A 13,280-nucleotide genomic window follows, 5' to 3' on the forward strand; every position below is an offset into this window, starting at 1 on the left:
GAAGCAACACTCCAAGCGCAATCTTACAGTTGCTATCGCTCATCTAGTTGCGAGAGAGGTGAGAAAAGTCCCCTCGCATATCTCTGCCACAGAAGTCGCGACACGAGACTCTATCAGAATTCCTCCTTTCTTTGAAGCTCCTCCGTCGTCGGACTTGCTGTCAGGGGGTCTTCTGCGCCGCAACCTCGTAAGCTGCCGGGTCACGGTACTGATAGAAGCAGAATCAGACGCGAGACTGATCGCATGATCCGAGCTCTCGTAGTTTGTCGCTGATCACTTTCTTCTGGCATCGCACTGCTGCCTTTAACGGTTCAGACTAAGCCATACTGCTCGATCTCAAGCAATTCGCTGAGCACGGGACTCTACTAGCTCTCACTCGCACTAATCTTTCTGAGCGAAGAGTTCTCGAAATTTCTCGAGAATTTGGAACCAAAGAGAGATTACCACAAGGATACAGCAATCTAGGACCACAGATGAACTATCTGCTGAGGGAAGCGTAGAAGTCCGAGTTGTCGGTGTCGCTCTCGTCTTCTCCGAATGAATTGCGACGTTCCCTGCTGCGGTAGGTCGTATCTCCATAGCTTGGTGGCGCACGAGCCGTAGTTCCCGCTGCTGACCCCTTCTCGCCGTACCGGTCATCCTCGCGTCTTTTGAGATCGACGAGACGCTGGTGACGGTAAGCAAAGTAATCTAGGTTGTCTTTGACGACTTTGTCGAGGAAGAATAGTAGTACTCCAGTAGCGATGGTGAACTGGAGAGGGAGAGCGTGTTAGAGGCGGAAGGCGCAGGCGGTAGAAAATAAGTCAAAAGGAAAAAAGCTTACTATGGCCAAAATCGCGACTGTAATCTTGCCATTGTTTCCCTTCACTTTGCAATCGGCTTCTGATGTTGCGGGGACGTAAGCGACACTACAAAGTAGAAGAGCCTGTCAGAACGACGGAAGAAGCGCGAGGTGGAACGACTTGAGCTCACCAAAACTCGTCACTTCCGAAAACTAGGCAGATCGCTATGTAGACGTACTATTCAGCATTCGTACCATTTGTCAGCGTGTGGGCTGTGGGACAAGGATGCCGAGGCTTACGGAGCCAACCGTGAGGACAGTCAAGATTGCGGAGCCGAACAAAAACCAATGCCACATAAACAAGGGATGCGATTTATGGTCGAGCTTTGCTGGATCGAGCGCCGTCTTTGGCTGACGTTCGGGCTGTTTCTGAGAGTGCGCAGCCTCGGCTTGGTCGTGATATCCGTCGCCTTTCCTCAATCTGTCATGACAAACGGGAGTCAGGAACTATCGTCGCCTGATGAGGATGGAATTTCGAACTGACTGAAAGCAACCGAAAACGGAGAGCACTGCCGTCATTGCAGAGAAGACTGCTCCGATGATTGCGGGACCCATCATGTATCTTGGTAGTACTAGGATCCAGAAGATCATGGAAGGTGAGTGTGAGTAAGAGTCACTGGTGATTGGAAAAAAGGAGCGAGAAAGAACTCGACGGACAGTCTTTGCTCTGAGCCTGTACCCACGCGACTGCGAGCTCAAACTTCGTCAGTATCTCCTTGCGGGACTTCTCCAGTCGTAGAAACGTACCGGCGAAAGCGAGAAGGGCCGCTAACACAGCGCACGAGACGGGAACGACAGACATCTTTTCAACCGAAGTCTGCGGATTCGCGACTTTGTCGAGATGCTTCGCTTGAAGTTTGCGAGCGTAACGATTCTCGTTGCCGAACCTGAAGATGCGCCCAGAGTCAGTGAGCGAAGCTAGATACGACAGGATGCAAGTCAAGCTCACCTTTGTTGTCCTTTGCCCATTGTGCTAGATACGGAGAAGCAAGGTCGGGAGCAGCAGAGTTGTAGAAGAGAGTCAAAGTGAGAAAGAGATCCTCCTTCACTCATTCACTGAGCGATCTTTGCTGAAAGAGGGATCTGAGCTCGAATCCACGGCAACTCCGACGAGATAGATTTCTGACGTCGATCCTCTGCTCACCATACGTAGGCGTCCCCTAATCTTTGCAATCCTCCGACTGCTCGTCCGCGAGATTGAAAAGGCGTCAAAAGTCGAAATATGCCAGGATCTCTCTCGACTTCTTCTCATCTATACGACTGAAGCGTCATGTAAACTTCGTATCATAACGTACGATCATGCTAATCCCATTCGTCGTCACTTTCTTCCTCCTCATCACTATCTCCCATGTTGCCCTTTCGTTGACTCAAAGCCGCGGCTAGAGCACTCGCCAAGTTCCCTCCTCCTGCATCGTCTCCTCCCCCAGTGTTTGAGACCGCAGCCGTCGTAGCAGCTCCAGCTGCACCTCCACTGACAACACCCAACGCGACCAGAGAACGATCCGTTTCGATCGCAGTCTTGTCCGTCTACACACAAGAATAGTCATGTCAGTACCATCGAGGTACGAAAGACTAGAGAGACCGCAATGAACCTTTTTGAGATTGTTGACTCCCATACCCTGAATACTCGAGAGCAAGTTTGATCGTCCGTCTGGACCGGCGGGTACTGCTGCAGCGGGAGGTGGTGGGGGCGGAGGAGGCGCTCCGGAGGGTCGCCCCGATGGTGGAGGAGGAGGGGGAGGGGGAACGGCGCCTAAGCGAGAGAGGAAGAAGGCAAATTAGCTCCGTGCAATTTCTCAAACTTCTGAGTCGAGGTCAGTCACTTACCGGGTGCACCTCGAGCAGGTGGTGGAGGCGGAGGTGGCGGAACTATCGATTGCAAAGCATAAGTGAGATCAACAGCGATGTGCGAGAAAACTCTGAGATGAAGGGAAAACGAAAACTCACCAGCTCCTCTCGTGGGCGGCAGCGGAGGTGGAGGAGGGACATGCCCTCTTGTAGGAGGAAGAGGTGGAGGTGGAGGTACGCTGCTTCTCGAAGGTGGGGCTGGTGGTGCTTGAGGAACGTTCGAATTTCTCGAAGCTGGTGCGGGAGGTGGCTTTCTCTTCACCGTATGACCGCCTGGAGTTCGGCTCGGCGGAGCTGGAGGAGGTACACGTTTCGACGAAGAGGGTGGAGGAGGAGCAGGTGCGCGATTCGGAGCGGGAGCTCGAGGTGCAAACGCAGGACCGGTAGGCGCGGCCGATGGAGGAGCAGCAGCATTCGGTCCGCCAGAACCTTCGACATAGTTCCGAATGAAAGTCTCGTTCTTGAGAATTTGCGTCTGTATCGGAAGAAAGATTCAGCTTTCTGAGAATCTAACGTGAGAAGACATGGGACGAACTCGACTGATTCCCTGGCTTTCCAGCTGCGATAAAAGCCTCTCCCAACTCGGATCGATATTGTTGCTCGTAAAGCCTTTCTCCGAGTCGAAGCCCATATGAGCGACGTGACTGAATCCGCTCGGTGCTCCGATCATGCTCTTGTCAATTCCTCCCTTCTTTTTCTTACTCTTCGAAGGCGATTTGATCGTTGACGAAGAACCTCCTCCTCCCGAAGACGAAGAGTACTTCGAAGCGTACTTGTGTCGATTCGAGATCTTCTTGAACAGCTCTGCAGCTTCTGTTTCAGAAGAGAAAGCGATCCCGATCATACATTCCTATAGAGACGATACCAGAGGCGGATTAGATGGATGACGCCTTTGAGTGTGTGAGAGAGAGAGAAAGTCGCTCACATCGGAAGGAAAAGTGTGGAAGAAAGTGCGGTCTTGGTAATACGCCATATCTTCCACAATGCCGTGCTGCCAAATATTGCCTCGTGTACCCTTCGCGCGTCGCACCAATCGTCAGAGGTCGAAGCGGCAAGAAGAGAAGAAAGGAAAACTGACTGCGAGATCGATGACTTTCAACCATCCTCCTCCTTGTCCCCATCCAAATACGACAGCTCCTGAGATGCCCGAGTAGCTCCATTTCGACGGATCTGGATAAGCGTAGTAGATTCGACCGATCGCAGCTGCGTGGATCTTGTCGCCTGATCCAGTCGGACCGTGTTTCTTGATCAGGGATTTCTCGGAAGATGTCAAACTCGAGTTCGATGGCATGGTGGACTACTTGGGAATCGCTGAGTTGTCGGAACGAAGTAGTATCAGCTCGTCGTCTGCATTCGATAGAGGGAGCGGTGTCACTTCACGAAGCCGACGAGGGTCAAGCGTGACAGCGCCTCATCGCTACGAGCGACGGAACATGGGAAGAGAGAGATTTAAGCTAGAACTCACGAAGAGGAGCTGCACGAGAGTGAGAAGATGGGTCGCCCGAAGGAACGGGAGAGAAGATGAGGTCGGGGCGAAGCGGTGCGCTGTAGAGAGTCGACTGTCGCTATCGCGCTTGAAGCACTGTCGTAGGTGTGGCTTTGCTGGACAGAAGCGAGCGCAAGATGGAGAGAAAGGGAGATGAGAAGATGACGAGATGCCGTCTCTTTCCTCAGAAAATGGTCTGAATGTACTGGAAACTCAATGAACACTTCGCAAATATATGCACGAGATCCGCTCCTGTCCAGGAAGACAGGGAAAGTGACCGACTTTGTTTCGCTTGATCAGTGATTTGCGGTTCCCTCCTCTCATCACTCCCTCTTTCTAATTCGACTATGGATCAACTAGTGAGTCAAGCGCTTACAAGTCAATAGTACACGCGCGGAACGCATCAGGATAGCCGACTCGGAAGGAAGAGGACTGCGCAGATCAACTTCCACCTCATTCTACCGTATACATCCCGCTGACATCCTCTTTGCGTGTTGTGAATGGTCTAGTCTGAATCTCAAATCGCAGAGGTGCGCCAACAACATCCCTCACTCTGGTTCCTCTCCTTCTCCTCAATCTCTACTGATCGGATCTCCTCCTCTTGCTCCCTTTCCCTCTCTTCTATCTGTACAGTTCAAGGAAGCTTTCTCCCTCTTCGACAAAGGTGCGACTACTCGTCTTGCCTCAGAGACCATTCGAAGAACAAAGCTGACACTTGTGACGCGAATTCCGATCAACTCTTCCTCTCAACTTTCGACCCCTCCTTCACTCGACATGAACAGATGGAGATGGCACAATCACGACCCGTGAACTCGGAACCGTCATGCGCTCGCTCGGTCAAAACCCTACGGAAGCAGAACTACAAGATATGATCAACGAAGTCGACGCGGACGGTAACGGTCAAATCGATTTCCCCGAATTCTTGACCATGATGGCACGAAAGATGAAGGATACGGATTCCGAAGACGAGGTCAAGGAGGCGTTCAAGGTGTTCGACAAAGACGGAAACGGTTTCATCTCTGCCGCAGAACTAAGGCATGTCATGACCAACTTGGGTACGTCCACCCTTTCTCCGCTCCGCTCTGCCTCAATAGCTTCACACAGTGTCCGTACTGACTACCTTTCTTACTCTGTACGATTACAGGAGAGAAGCTTTCGGAGAACGAGGTTGAGGAGATGATTCGCGAAGCAGATGTCGATGGAGATGGTCAAATCAACTACGACGAGTGCGTTCCGTGTCTCTCTTTACTTGAATACGATCTGAAGCTGACCTCTCTCATCACTCGTGCAGATTTGTCAAGGTGGGCTTCTGTTCTTGTTTTCTGCTTCCTCCTCCAGACGCTTCCTCCTGGAGACGTTTTGAACTGGCCGCTGACTCTCCTGACTTGCCTCGGTCCACAGATGATGATGTCCAAGTAAATCACGAAACTTCTCCCCTTCTCAGCTTATACTTCCGCGTTCCGGCCGCGACATCTTCGCCGTTTTCATTCCTCAAATCTGAACCTTTCTTCTTCCCTCTTTTCCTTCTCTCTCTTCTCTTTTCACCTCTGTCTTGACGTAGTTCGATTCCCAGATGCAGTAGCTCTAAAGTCTCTCCAAACCGATGTGAAGCAAGTTCTTCTCACTCGACTCGTTACGTTGTTCCGGTCCACCTCTTCGCTCTCTGCAGCACTTTCGACCTCTACCCTTCACCTTCTACTCAAGCGTTCGGCCCGTCTCGATGTCGGGGTCCTTGCTAACGAACCTTTCGTACGAGAACGCACGAAGAACAAAGGCCGGCTCAGCTAGCGACGGGTAAAAAGCGATCCAATAGACCGCTTCTTGCTCCCCACTTTCGGTTAAACCTTTTCTTCTAAGTTCAGTTGAGGGGATTCGACGCTACCGACAAACTTCTCGTCACCGGTGTGAAATGGCGATGAAAGGTCAGTGGAGGAAACGAGCCGGCGTGCGTGGTGCTTTCGAATTCCGCTTTTCTCTTGGAACCGATCTTCTTTCCGCTCCTCCACCTCTCTGACTGAGCAGAACTCAGCAGCTGTTATCGTACCTCATCTCACGCAGCTAGCACTCGACTACGAACGAGATGATGTTGACACTGCCGATCTCGCTTCTTTCGCTCACCTCTCTCGCACTCGCTCGTCCGACCGTCACTTTGGACTCCGCCAGCACTCTCGTCGAGCGAAACAACGACAATCCTTCCTACTCCGGACCTACTGTCGAGATCAGAAATGGAACGGTGGAAGGGATTAGAATCGAGTCATTTAATCAAGACGGTGAATCTTCCCCTTTTCTTGCCTCGGACCCTAGAGACGAATGCTGATAGACGGTATGATACTGCGTCTCTAGCGTTCCTCGGTATTCCTTTCGCTCAGCCTCCAGTCGGGAACTTGCGACTTCGCAAACCGAAAAGTCTCGAAACGAAGTTCGAGAACGGACTGTTCAAGGCTGATAGCTACAGTCCCTTTGTGCGCCTTCTCTCAGTAGTCTTGAAGCTGCTACCTCGTTGCTGATAGTACTCGCCTCCAGTGTCCCGGATTCGGAGGAGACGAAATTGGGTACGAGTTGGCCGAGTGAGTCAAGGTTTCCCTGCTCGAGCACATCTGCCGTAACACTTATCGATGCGATCACCTCAACAGGGACTGTCTGTCTGTCAACGTCGTAAGGCCAGCGGGCGTCGCAGAGAACGCCAGTTTGCCTATCGGCCTCTGGATCTACGGAGGTAGGCCTAACGCTTCGTCTCCACTCTGTCATCGTATGAGCTGACGGTCACGAGACTACTGCTTTGCTCGGGAATGCTATAGGAGGCTATCAAATGGGAGGGAATGCTGATCGACGTTGTAAGCCTTGACCCCTTCCTTCCACTCCTCGTCGTCTCTTTACTGAATCGAGGCGGAATCATTTGTAGACAATGGAACTTGGGTCGTACAACGTTCCGTCGAGATGGAAAAGCCGATCGTGAGACCTACAAGCTCGACGTTTCCGACTTTGAGAGAACTGACCGTCTCGCTGAATGTAGATTTTCGTCTCGATCAACTACCGCGTCGCTGCTTTCGGTTTCTTGAACTCGCCAGCGCTTGAGAAGGAAGGGAACCAAAATATCGGTCTCTTTGATCAGTGAGTCGACCCGGAGTCTATTCATCATCTTGCGAGAAGAGCCTGATTCTTGTTTCTCTTGTTTCAACTTGATAGGCGTCTCGCTCTACACTGGGTACAAGAGAACATCGCTGCATTTGGAGGAGATCCTTCCAAGGTTACGATTTGGGGAGAAAGGTACGTTTCGCGCGGTCTTTCGTTTTCGCATTCGCGCTGACATTTGCCTCGATGCTCTAGCGCGGGTGCCTTCTCCGTCGCGGCACACCTTCTCGGCTACGGTCTTAACGAGACGAGCTTGTTCAGGGGTGCCATTCTTGAATCGGGAGCCAATCCGCTCTACTACACCGTCAACTCTTCTTCCACCTGGACGCCATACAATCAATCTGTGGCCTATTCAAAGATCCTCGAGAACGCTGGATGCAAGAAGGATGACGGTGACGACTCAGCTCAAATCGACTGCCTTCGAAGCCTCGACTTGGAGACGTTCAATCAAAGTGTGTCGGGACCTTTGGCTTTCTGGAAACCGATCGTCGATGGCTCTATTCTCCCCGAACTCTCTTCGCAGCAGTTTGAACGGGGTAACTTTGTCAAAGTACCTCTGCTCCTCGGTACCAACGTGCGTCCATTCTCTCGGAGTACCTTTTCGTAGCGATACTCATCAGTAGGTACTCCGCAGACTGATGAAGGTACCGGTTTCGGTCTCCGAGGGATCAACACGACCGATGAACTCGTCGACTCTTTGGTATTGAACTTCGATGCTCTTTCTCGAAACTCGACGGAGAACCTCGTATCGCTCTACTCGGAAGATCCTAGCGAAGGCTGTCCTTACAACACGGGTGACGGAGTCCTTCCTACTGGTGTACAGGACAAAGTGAGCTCCCTGTCTCTCCACAAGAACTCTCGAGTTTGCGCTTTGACGTTCTCTAACGAGTTTCGTCTTGTTCGATTCGTCGTCGACAGCGTTCCCTCGCGATTCACGGCGACATTCAGATGACAGCGCCTCGACGTTACTTAGCGGAAGCTGCTGCTCGCTACTCACCAGTCTATTCGTATCGATTTGACGTCGTTCCGCAGGATGCGACAATCCTGACCGGCGTGCGTTTTCTTCCTTCTCCCCATCAGCGCATGCAGAACACTCACGTCACTTCGCCTCGCTACAGGTCACTCACTTCCAAGTAAACTCCCTGCTCTCTTTCTGCACTTTCACCTTTCTTCGCCGGCTGACATCGTTCCTCCTTCTCTTGCACTGCTTTCAGGAAGTCGCCTATGTATTCAGCAACCCTCTTCCTACTCAAAACCCTCTCGGTACTCGCCCAGGGGACGCTGAAGTCGCAAACTTGATAACTTCACAATTTATATCCTTCATCCACGATCTCACTCCCAACAACAACGGAGGCGAGTTGGATCTTCCCCCTCATGAATTTAGACCTCTGACTGACAGCGTAGCATATCGTGTGCAGTTGCTGGTAGCGTCGAGTGGCCGAATTATCAAGAGTCTCCTCAAAACTTCGTATTCCGACGCAACGGCAGCTGGATCGAGCCAGATACGTATCGAGCGGAAGGGATTGCGTACATCAACGAGATCGCGACCGAGTTCCAGCGCTAAGGCACGGTTTCGATTCGCAAGTTTTCGCTGGAGAATCTCGCTTGTGGGAATCCCGGTTCTCACTCTCTCTCGACCCGACGCAATGGAAATCAAAAGTCTAAAACTAAAGTTACTTTCGCTAAACACAAAGAGAGAGAGAGAGATACGGGTGAAGAAGTTGCGGAAACTGTACGAAACTGGGTGCAGAGGGATCAAGATTTAAAGCACTGCTTTTTTCAGGGAGGGACGAGGAGATGGAGAGGAGAGGATTCAAGCCGACGCGGGACGCTTCGAGATGTAGTGCTTGAGGAGACCGGTCGTCGAAGAGTCGTGACCTTGAACTTGCGACTCGTTGTCGAGTTGACTGAGAATGGATTTGGCGAGAACCTACAATCGAATCGAGAGTGAAGTCGAAGTACCGCGTAAGGTAAGGGAAGAAGATGGGGAAGAGAATGAAAGTGAGAGGACAGAAAAGGAAGGAAGAACACGAAAAGACACAGTCAGCGTTTTTGTTTTCCCTTCGACGTTCTGCAAGAATTCGAAAGAGACAGCATTGCGACTACGCACCTTGCCAAGTTCTACCCCTTGCTGATCTGTACAAGGGATCAATGATGTTAGCCTCTTCTTCCTCCGATCGATGCAAGTTGAAGAATTTCGAAACTTACCAAACGAGTTGATACCCCAAATGCAACCTTGAACAAAGATCTTGTGCTCGTACATTGCAATGAGCGAACCAAGAGTCTTGGGAGTCAACTTCTGGAACAAGACCGAGTTTGTAGGACGGTTTCCCTCGAACACTTTACTCTTCCTCAACGCTTCGTTTTCAGCTTGTTCCCCGAGCTCCTTGCGAACCGTCTCTTCGTCCTTGCCGAACGCGAGCGCTTCCGGTTGAGCGAAGAAGTTCGAGAGGAGGATACGGTGGTGAAGACCGTCGCGGATAGGGTTGTGAGTTTCGATAGGAGCGAGGAAGTCGCAGGGGATGAGCTTGGTTCCTTGGTGGATGAGTTGGTAGAAAGCGTGTTGTCCTGTCGAGGAAATTCAAGCCACGTCAGATTCGTCGAAAAATGGAGAGGGAGGAGCTCGGAGCGCTTACCGTTAGTTCCGGACTGTCCCCAAATGATAGGACCAGTTTGGTAAGAGACTCGTCGACCGTCTTTGGTGACAAACTATGCAACAACAAAGATGGAGAAGGAACTAAGCTAGAGGAAGAAAGAAACTATCGGAGAAACCAAACAAACCTTTCCGTTCGATTCCATATCACCTTGTTGGAAGTAGTCGGCGAATTTGTGCATGTATTGGTCGTAAGGGAGCAGAGCTTGAGTTTGAGCGCCGTAGAAGTCGTTGTACCAGATTCCGACGAGGGCGAGAATGACGGGCAAGTTGTTCTCGAGAGGAGTCTCCTTGAAGTGTTTGTCCATCTCGTGAGCTCCGAGGAGGAGTTCTTGGAAGTTTTCGGGACCAATGAAGAGCATAATGGGGAGACCGATCGCGGACCAGAGAGAGTAACGTCCACCGACCCAATCCCAGAATTTGAACATGTTGTTCGAGTCGATTCCGAACGCCTCGACAGCCTTGGTGTTGGTCGAGAGAGCGACAAAGTGTTTGGCGATGTGAGATTTCTGTAGATAGCACGAAGACGAAGTCAGCTCCAATCACCTGCGTCTATTCGAATGAGATTCTAACTGAAACTCACGTCGGAAGCGGATTTGAGGAACCATTCACGAGCAGACTCGGCGTTCGTGATAGTCTCTTGGGTGGTGAAGGTCTTGGAAGCGACGATGAAGAGGGTAGTTTCGGGGTTGCAAGCCTTGGTGACTTCGGCGATGTGGGTACCGTCGACGTTCGAAACAAAGTGCATCGTGAGTCCTTCTTTGCCGTAGGGTTTGAGGGCTTCGGTGACCATGACGGGACCGAGATCGGATCCTCCAATACCGATGTTTACGATCGTGTCGATGGCCTTTCCAGTGTAACCTTTCCATTCTCCCGAACGAACCTTGTTGGAGAATTCCGTCATGTGTTGCAAAACTCCTTCAACTTCATCGGCACCAGCTTCGTTGATCTTGAACTTGTCGGCTCCGAGGTTACGGAGGGCGACGTGAAGGACGGCACGGTCTTCCGAAGTGTTGATGTGTTTACCGGAGAACATGTCGTCGCGAGCGGATTCGACACCTCCCTCCTTGGCGAGTTGGACCAAAGTCTTCCATACTTCTTCGTTGATCAAGTTCTTCGAGTAGTCGAGGAGGATGTGAACGTCTTGTTTGGGAGAATCGTAAGATTGCGAGAATTTGTCGAATCGCTTGGGGTCAGAGTCGAAGAGTTCTCGGAGAACGAGCTTGGTGTGGTCTTGGTCGTAGAGCTTTTGGAGAGCGGACCACGAAGGGTAATCTGCAACAAAGACGAAGGAAGCCGGAGTCAGTAACCGTCAAGGAGTTGTCGCAAGGTTCTGCTGTTTCTCGATTCTCCGTTATGAGGAACCTCCGTACTCTCCGTCTTTCATGGCCGCTGCAGATTCCGGCAGATTCCCGATACAACCTCCGACATCGGTTTCGTCACTGCGATGTCTGCTCCCGTTATACCCACCGAGTCCCGCTTCTGAGCTCGCCATACGAAAGGATATCGGCTCAGATCGGTTGCCGGCGGTTTATCTTGCAATTAAGGCCGTTGAGAGATGAGAGAGGGGTTCGTCGGAGTGTCGAGATGATGATGAAACTTCCGCCTTGATCTTCAACCTGATCTGAGCTAAATACAGACGGGACGTACCGGTAGCGAGTTTTCCAGACATGTTTGAATCGAGTTGGGTGAAGGACAGAAGGAGAGGAAAGGGGAGGAAAGGGGAGGAGTGAGTCGGTTCGCGGACCGAAACGTCAATCTGGCTTCTCTCTCCCACTGCTCCTTCACGGTCTTACGATTTCGACTATGCGCAACCTCGACATGATTGGATCCGAGTCGGCCCTTGCGCCAACCCGAAAGCAGCACCTCATAACCCTCATGGGATCGCTTTGAACGCTCTTTAAAGCCTTTCTCCTCGGTCAACCTCGAAACGCAAATCAATTGCATCCAGATAATCAAGAGGAGCTCAGTACCGGCTCAAGGACTGTCACGAGAAACAGAACAGGACAACTTCGTTCCGCCTCCATCTCATTTCGTTTCCCATCGACAAAGCGACCATTCCAGTTCTTCCTCTTCCTCTTCGCTGGCGTACGATTTCGTCCCCGTATGCTCACTGCCGTGGTCGTACTCGTTGTAGCCGGACTGCATAGGTCCATCTTCCACCCAAATGAGGTCTTTCGCCCTCTCGCTCGATTCTAACGCTTTCGCTTCTCGTTCCAACTCCCCAAAGGTCTTCCTTGGCTCGACTTGTTCCGGGGACGACCAAGGGTGAACTTCGGAGGACGAAGAAGGAGGCGAAGTTTCTGGACGAGGTAATTGATTCCTCCTCCTCCTTTTCCTCTGTTCGTTCCTCTCAACATCTTCCAACACTGCTTCAACTCGTCTTTTCCCCGCCCACATGACTTCTTCTTCCTGAGTCTGAATTGTTGAGACTCGGTTTCGATCTCGGTAAACTCTGAAATGACTCGAAAGTCTTTTTCGTTGTCGTTTCTTACTCCGTTTCGTCCTCGACACAAGCTCCTTCTTCTCCACCTTCGTAACTCCGACGCTTCCGATTTCTACTGATTCTTCTTCTTCCTCCAAGATGACCTCCATGATTTTTACCCGTTTCATTCGACCCCTCCAAGCCTGACAAGTTCTCGGTTCATTCCATTCGACCAATTCAACTTCCAACCCCACCTCAATATCGCCAGTTGGAGATGGTAGTCGCGGGGATAGTGAACGGAACGGAGTAGATGGAGGAGTATAGGGAGGTGCCCAGTTGATCGAGGAGGGAGAAGGAAGCGGAGCAGGAGGAGGAACTGAAGTTGCTCGAGAACGGGTCGATTTCGTAGGGGATGGACTTGGGGATGCATCTGCTTCATCTGATACGTATCCTGAACTGATCGGAGAGGTAGCTGGTCCATCGGGTGAAGAGCTTTCGAGATTGACCTGGCCATCAAAAGAAATGTCATCATTCAACGACGCTATCCACCGCTGCCGAGGTACCCTGCAAGTTGGGAGAAGAATGTGAGCTCACAGGTATATCTTCTGGGATTGGATAACCCGCAAAGCTCATGAGGGTACGAGTAAGTTCAGTCAAACTGGAATCTTCGGATTCGGCTGTGCTACCTCTTGAAGCGCTTGCTGCTTGTCCGAGAGCTACATGGCTCATATTGGGTCTGTTGGGTGGGCGCGAGGGCGATCCGAGAGCCTGAGGAGCGGCACTTCGTTTGGAGGAGGAAGAAACAGCGAGGTCAACTCGAAATGAAATGTCAAATAACGAAACGCGATCAATTCATTAGCTCGCGAAGAGAGCTGCCAGACGAGACGAGAAGCGA

General features: G+C 51.5%; 6 protein-coding genes across 6 annotated transcripts; 2 read left to right on the forward strand and 4 right to left on the reverse strand.

Annotated features, from left to right (window-relative positions):
* Window positions 1-478: 478 nt before the first annotated feature.
* On the reverse strand, window positions 479-1,810 carry JCM6883_003258 (uncharacterized protein; the record flags this gene model as incomplete). Its single annotated transcript, XM_076635187.1, has 8 exons — window positions 479-751; window positions 824-908; window positions 973-1,019; window positions 1,082-1,262; window positions 1,326-1,413; window positions 1,499-1,528; window positions 1,589-1,728; window positions 1,791-1,810. 8 exons carry the CDS (start codon window positions 1,808-1,810, stop codon window positions 479-481), a joined length of 864 nt encoding a protein of 287 aa, XP_076484806.1.
* Window positions 1,811-2,143: 333 nt separating this feature from the next.
* Window positions 2,144-3,980, reverse strand: JCM6883_003259 (Wiskott-Aldrich syndrome protein; the record flags this gene model as incomplete). The annotated part of the gene is made up of 7 exons (XM_076635188.1): window positions 2,144-2,368; window positions 2,434-2,594; window positions 2,669-2,710; window positions 2,789-3,164; window positions 3,225-3,539; window positions 3,615-3,704; window positions 3,768-3,980. 7 exons carry the CDS (start codon window positions 3,978-3,980, stop codon window positions 2,144-2,146), a joined length of 1,422 nt encoding a protein of 473 aa, XP_076484807.1.
* Window positions 3,981-4,522: 542 nt separating this feature from the next.
* On the forward strand, window positions 4,523-5,594 carry CMD1 (calmodulin; the record flags this gene model as incomplete). The annotated part of the gene is made up of 7 exons (XM_076635189.1): window positions 4,523-4,534; window positions 4,685-4,705; window positions 4,809-4,839; window positions 4,958-5,230; window positions 5,320-5,401; window positions 5,467-5,476; window positions 5,577-5,594. 7 exons carry the CDS (start codon window positions 4,523-4,525, stop codon window positions 5,592-5,594), a joined length of 447 nt encoding a protein of 148 aa, XP_076484808.1.
* Window positions 5,595-6,255: 661 nt separating this feature from the next.
* On the forward strand, window positions 6,256-8,871 carry JCM6883_003261 (uncharacterized protein; the record flags this gene model as incomplete). The annotated part of the gene is made up of 14 exons (XM_076635190.1): window positions 6,256-6,445; window positions 6,519-6,637; window positions 6,699-6,742; window positions 6,809-6,891; window positions 6,974-7,009; window positions 7,078-7,127; window positions 7,189-7,286; window positions 7,362-7,442; window positions 7,503-7,881; window positions 7,942-8,136; window positions 8,226-8,360; window positions 8,426-8,440; window positions 8,522-8,660; window positions 8,726-8,871. 14 exons carry the CDS (start codon window positions 6,256-6,258, stop codon window positions 8,869-8,871), a joined length of 1,710 nt encoding a protein of 569 aa, XP_076484809.1.
* Window positions 8,872-9,120: 249 nt separating this feature from the next.
* On the reverse strand, window positions 9,121-11,632 carry PGI1 (glucose-6-phosphate isomerase; the record flags this gene model as incomplete). Its single annotated transcript, XM_076635191.1, has 7 exons — window positions 9,121-9,237; window positions 9,418-9,443; window positions 9,516-9,875; window positions 9,944-10,016; window positions 10,089-10,469; window positions 10,544-11,235; window positions 11,611-11,632. The coding sequence occupies 7 exons, from the start codon at window positions 11,630-11,632 to the stop codon at window positions 9,121-9,123; spliced, it is 1,671 nt and encodes a 556-aa protein (XP_076484810.1).
* Window positions 11,633-11,988: 356 nt separating this feature from the next.
* JCM6883_003263 (uncharacterized protein) lies at window positions 11,989-13,114 on the reverse strand (the record flags this gene model as incomplete). Its single annotated transcript, XM_076635192.1, has 2 exons — window positions 11,989-12,891; window positions 12,980-13,114. The coding sequence occupies 2 exons, from the start codon at window positions 13,112-13,114 to the stop codon at window positions 11,989-11,991; spliced, it is 1,038 nt and encodes a 345-aa protein (XP_076484811.1).
* Between the last annotated feature and the right edge of the window lie 166 nt (window positions 13,115-13,280).

Source organism: Sporobolomyces salmoneus, assembly GCF_050403485.1.
Source record: "Sporobolomyces salmoneus JCM6883 DNA, S_salmoneus_JCM6883_v1_ctg87, whole genome shotgun sequence".
Classification (NCBI taxonomy): domain Eukaryota; kingdom Fungi; phylum Basidiomycota; class Microbotryomycetes; order Sporidiobolales; family Sporidiobolaceae; genus Sporobolomyces; species Sporobolomyces salmoneus.